This window comes from Colletotrichum orchidophilum (genome assembly GCF_001831195.1).
Source record: "Colletotrichum orchidophilum strain IMI 309357 chromosome Unknown Scaffold_22.1, whole genome shotgun sequence".
Lineage (NCBI taxonomy): Eukaryota > Fungi > Ascomycota > Sordariomycetes > Glomerellales > Glomerellaceae > Colletotrichum > Colletotrichum orchidophilum.
Window position 1 is genome coordinate 403,412 of NW_019172978.1, and position 5,095 is coordinate 408,506.

The 5,095-nt window shown below is 52.3% G+C and overlaps 1 protein-coding gene across 1 annotated transcript; it reads left to right on the forward strand.

Moving 5' to 3' along the window:
• Positions 1-246: 246 nt before the first annotated feature.
• Positions 247-747, forward strand: CORC01_03691 (uncharacterized protein; the record flags this gene model as incomplete). Its single annotated transcript, XM_022615340.1, has 2 exons — positions 247-459; positions 667-747. 2 exons carry the CDS (start codon positions 247-249, stop codon positions 745-747), a joined length of 294 nt encoding a protein of 97 aa, XP_022478266.1.
• Positions 748-5,095: the final 4,348 nt, after the last annotated feature.

The following is a 5,095-nucleotide window of genomic DNA, read 5'->3' on the forward strand; positions in this document are numbered from 1 at the left end:
GGATTTTCCTGTTGGTATCCGAATCTGTATCCGCAACCGCAAGGGTAGGAGGGGAGCGTCCGGATCGGAGAAGAGCAGAAGAGGGGAAAGGGGGACCAATGCCCTCCCCTCCATCGTCGTATGTTTGGAATCATTAAACAGATGGGGAAAAGACAGGCATTACATTGGTAATCTTGTGTCGACTATGGCTTGTCTCATCACCTTCTCTGGCAAAATGGACGTCTTCTGTTGCATCAGCACATCAGCATGGTCTGGCAGTTCGCTTTGATGGCAGCAGCACGGAGATTTGACTTTGTGGCTGCAGCTGAATACCATGTTGAGAGGACGGTCCAGAACTTCAGGGACCAGAGGATCGTCCTGATTACCGCAGGGAAGCCCCCCGACAAGACACGACATTTTACCCCCAGGACCTCAGTCAACAAGGGGCCCGACAACACGTACCAAAGGGAGGCTTCCAGGGTTAGCAACACTCCCCCGAAAAAAAAAGAAGCCGGTTTTTGTTTTTTTTCGCACGAGCAAGCCAAGGCTTTCCCGTTGGCTGATTGACCATGGCTGACACCTCTCCCAAGTGTCTGTATTCGTGGCCTCATGTCCCGCAGGCTGATTTTATTCGTACAGCTTGCCAGCAACCACCAATTGCTTGGGGGCTCTTCCTTGTGTATCTAGGAACGTCTCCTTGGCCGCACCATGGAGAGCATAGAGCGGGTGCCGCCGGGCAAGGGATCCGACCTCAGAGTTTGGGTATAAAAGTGGAAAATGTGGACGGCGGTTGGGTGCGAGGGGAAAAGGAAAAAGAAGAAAAGGAATAGAAAGACAGGCTACTCACAAGGGCCCACCTGCCAATGCCCCCGTCTTCGGGGAAGACGTAGGGATGAAAACTCAATGACGTGAAGGTGATGGTGGGTTATATTGGTCCCAGCCGGACTGCGGGGAGACACCCTTCATCTCCGACCAAGTGGCCGGGCTACTGCAAAAGGGACATCGCCGCAGTGCCAGCTGGTTGGGCAGGCGGAAGACGAGGTGGAGAAAGCAGCGTACTCTCGAAAGTCGAAGTGTGGGCAGAAAACGGAGAGCTACCCATTTGCCGAGCTGAAGCCGGCCCGTATGAACACTCGCTGCCCGAGGATCCGAATACCCAGCAGTGTCAAGATCAATGTAAAGAAGACGCACCTCAAGGTGATGGAATTTGGCCTTATGGCCTTGACCCTGTTGATTTGGGGGGGGAGGAAGCATAACCGGCAATTGAAGCGACACCGAGGACAGAATCGAGACAATCGTTTGGTGGATAATGCATCAATCACCACCTGCAATTAGTCAATACTCAATGCGAATTACACTGGCACGCCGCACGCCGCGCAACCACATTCGCAGGCTTGCTCGCAAGGAAGCAACGAACTTGTTTCTCTAAAATCAGCCGTGCCGTAGTCCGTACCTGGGTTGTACAAAGAATAGTATATGCTTAACCCAAAGGAAAGTCAGTCAGGTTGCAGGCTTGAGCGCGCAGGGCAAGCCTGACACAGCCTGTCAGCAAAGGTAGCTACCCTTGGGAGACATTTAAGCATGGAGCTACCTTACCTTAGGTAATGAAGCTCCATCCCGTGGTGGGGAGAGGTGCCACTTTCACAGTTTGTCGGTGGAGTGGAATGGGATTGTGGACTCGTCTAGGCCTTGCCAAGGGGCATCCGATATATCCGCCCGGCACCACGGCGTGGTTGAAACCAGGGTGCGTTGGAAGGCTATCATGTCCCTGTGGACCGCAGACCATGGTATTTCTGGCACGAGTGGAGCCGTCGCAACTGTGCGAGAGAGCCTGAGGGGGAGAGAGGGGCGGCAAGAGAGTTTTCGTCTTCGGGATCAGATGTGTCGCGAAAGACCCATCTATCTACGTCACTCTGGCTGGTGAGGGACGACAACGATCCGCCGAGAATGATACACCCCGGCGGAGTTCTAATTGTTAGTCCGACAAACTGCCCCATAAGTCCATAACAGCGTAGCTTCCAAACTAATTTTGCAGAAGTGTGTTGATATTAAGATCCCCAACTCCCGAAGCACGTTAAAGTCGTCGAACATAGGTTCAATATGAAAGTTCTTAGGTGAATATAAGAGGGAAATATATTCCAGTTCGTATCTCATATATATGGGCTTGTAATATACCAATACTTAGAGCCCCGACGGGGTGTAGGTATGATACTCCTACTGGACCCAAGAGCTGCCTAGAAAACATTTTCTGACCCTGGCAACAGGCGGTGGTGGTTGCGGCGGTGATGGCTTGGTGAATGCGTCAATGCAATGAGGGGGAAGATATCAGCTGTTTCCCTTGTCACCTTGGCAATTGTCAATGTCTCGAGGGAACCGTTGCCCTGTGTACGCCTCGTTGCTCCAGCTCTTTAGATGACATTGTGCAGGAAAGGAGCGCATACCCATAGAATAGCCGGCGTAAGAATGTGTTTGTACTGAGCAACACATGCAGAGACATATGGTGTCGGAGCAGGCACTCCGGAACGTGTGTCCCTGTCAATCGGGATCGGTGATCGTTGATCAGTTATGATCAGGCGGAATATTCTGCGGCTGGTGCGATGTTATCTTCAGGGTCTGAATGGTGCATTACTTTTTGGGTTGGGCTCCGTCAACACTAACAGAGAGGGTCCTTGGTTTGGTTCCCTAGGGGTCATGATCGTCGATCTACTGTGTACCTTAGGTCTTCGCAGTACCTAACGTAAGGTAGCTGAGGATGGAGGTGGGGAAAGCTTGAGGAGTGCGCGGGCACGCCGCATGCCTAGCGGCCACAGACGTTCTCCAAGGAATTGGACGGGAAAGTAAAACGGGGCGAAGGTGTGCGGGGCCGTCGGGCTGGACTTGCACCCTTAAAACGCAAAGTACACATGCAGAAAAGGCTGTAGTGTCTCTATCCGTACAAGCGAGATAGGTACCTGTACCTCATGATCCTGCTTACATGACACCCGATGGCTTATCTGAGTGCCCAGCAGGAACGCCTTCGAAAGACTGTAGTGAGAGAAACGACGGAATCCAGTTCGTGCGGTATTTACTCTACTTCCCACACCAACGGCATGACCTCAGATCAAGGCCAACACATGTAAGGATTATCATGGAGTTGAAGCGCCAAAAGGACCAAACAACAGCAAACTCTGACAAGAGCACCAAAAGTATACATGTGCACAAATTTTGGGGACGCAAATGGGCAAATAAGTAGGGCAGCAGGGCGGTGCATGGTTGACGGCAAACGGACTGGTGTGGGTTCCGTGTTTGATTTGGTCGAACGGTACCGTCCGACGGGGCAGCTAGGACCCTGGAGATCGGAAAATACGAAATGATGCACCATGCCTACCTCAGTCATCGACAATGAGGGACAAGTCACCACCTTATGGATTTGTACTTGCGCAGTCCCCTTGTCCCCTCTGGTGATTGCGCCACAGGGACGTGGATTACTAGAGACGGAAGGAAGCGAGGCAATGAAGCACTTAAGAATGCCGAAGTTCTTGGACTGGATAGATGAAAGACTTGAATGGGGGACGGGTGATGGTCTACGGATACTGTACACGGTACCTAAGTAACTTATTAGGATCAGAGCCAAAATGGGGTAAGAAGGGACCCTCGAGGGCAGGAACACTGCAGCACCATTCCGGACGTCGCAGAGGCAGGGAGGGGGCGATTAAGAATGGCCACTACAGCCACACCCCTCGCTCCCAAAATGGTATATTTTCCTTAAGCTGTCCCCATAGTGCTCACTGCTCTTTCCTACGGCCCCTCGGTACCTGGAGCCCAAAGAACCCGAAGACGGGCGGTCGGGAGCAGGGGTTTTTTTACAATGGCAGTTCAAAGTCGAGGGGTCCAGCATGGAACACACCATGCCAAGGTGCAAGGTGGGGCCGCGCCAGCCCGCCAGCCCGTTTTGAGGACAATGGGGGCCTAGATGCTTTTTAAACCCGATTCACTGCTATTCTCGAGATCTCGAGGTTAACTGGTGAGAGAAGTCAGCCGTAGGACCCTTCGATTCTGTGACGCCGCAAAAGGAGAGAAAAAAACTTGCTTTGCCAACCCAACCCGCCGACTCGTTCCTTGGAATGGCGAAGCATTAGCGCCGCCGACTTTGGGCCACACGTCCCTGGAACCCCATCTCCTCTCATGGTAATCGCGATCTGTTTGGCGATTGCGATGGCAATGCACTTGCACTTACGGATACACTTGCAGTCAGTTACTGTCGCTGTCGCTGTCGCAGACTCTGCTGGTACTGACCAGCTCATCTACCCGGCTTCAGAACGCCCCTAATATTCCCTCATCCCTCGTGCTTCATCCGTCGCCTGGCGTCGAGTGCTCTCGCATGGTCCCCGACGCTCTGGAGCTTCCCCTCCATGTCCCCTAACTTGTCTTGTCGATTTTGCAGTTGATATTTCTTTTGATTACCCACGAGACGAAGCAAATTTAAAGTACCTTTTTACCCGTGGCGGTTCAAAGCTGCCTCACCGTCTTGAGCTAAAAAGCGACTCCACGTGTTACATACTTGACAGCCATGTACCACCTCGCCCCGTCTTAGGTAAGCTAGTCTTGCCTTCTTCGTGTTCGGACCAGGTCCCATCCCTGCGCCTACTCCTATCACTCATAAGGGCCAAATACTCCATATTGCATATGCATATATAACACGCCGGCTCCATACTGATACAGCATACACTAATTGCTGGTATCCGTATACACTTTTTAAGGGACCACGTCCCATGAGTTCGTCCACCAGTGGTGTCATCCAGGGCACGCCGCACCGAACCTCACGCCCACAGCACGGTACCTTGCACCCTGGCTTCAGGGTGGCTTTAAGTACCTAGGAAGCTACGGGAAGCCGTCGTTCCCAATCTCTGGAACGTGCACCACACCGCTTGAGAGGGTTCCGCCTGCCGATAGTCCGACTATACTATACAAATCTGACCGGAGAAAACTCCGGTCGAGATTTACTAACACACGAAAGCCATGGTTAAGATTTTGGCTTTCTGCGTTGCACACAATCGAACTCTGACGAACCACCGAAATCAAAGCAACACTCAAATGGTGACTGCAGCTGCGTATTCTTACGTTGTTAATTCAGTCG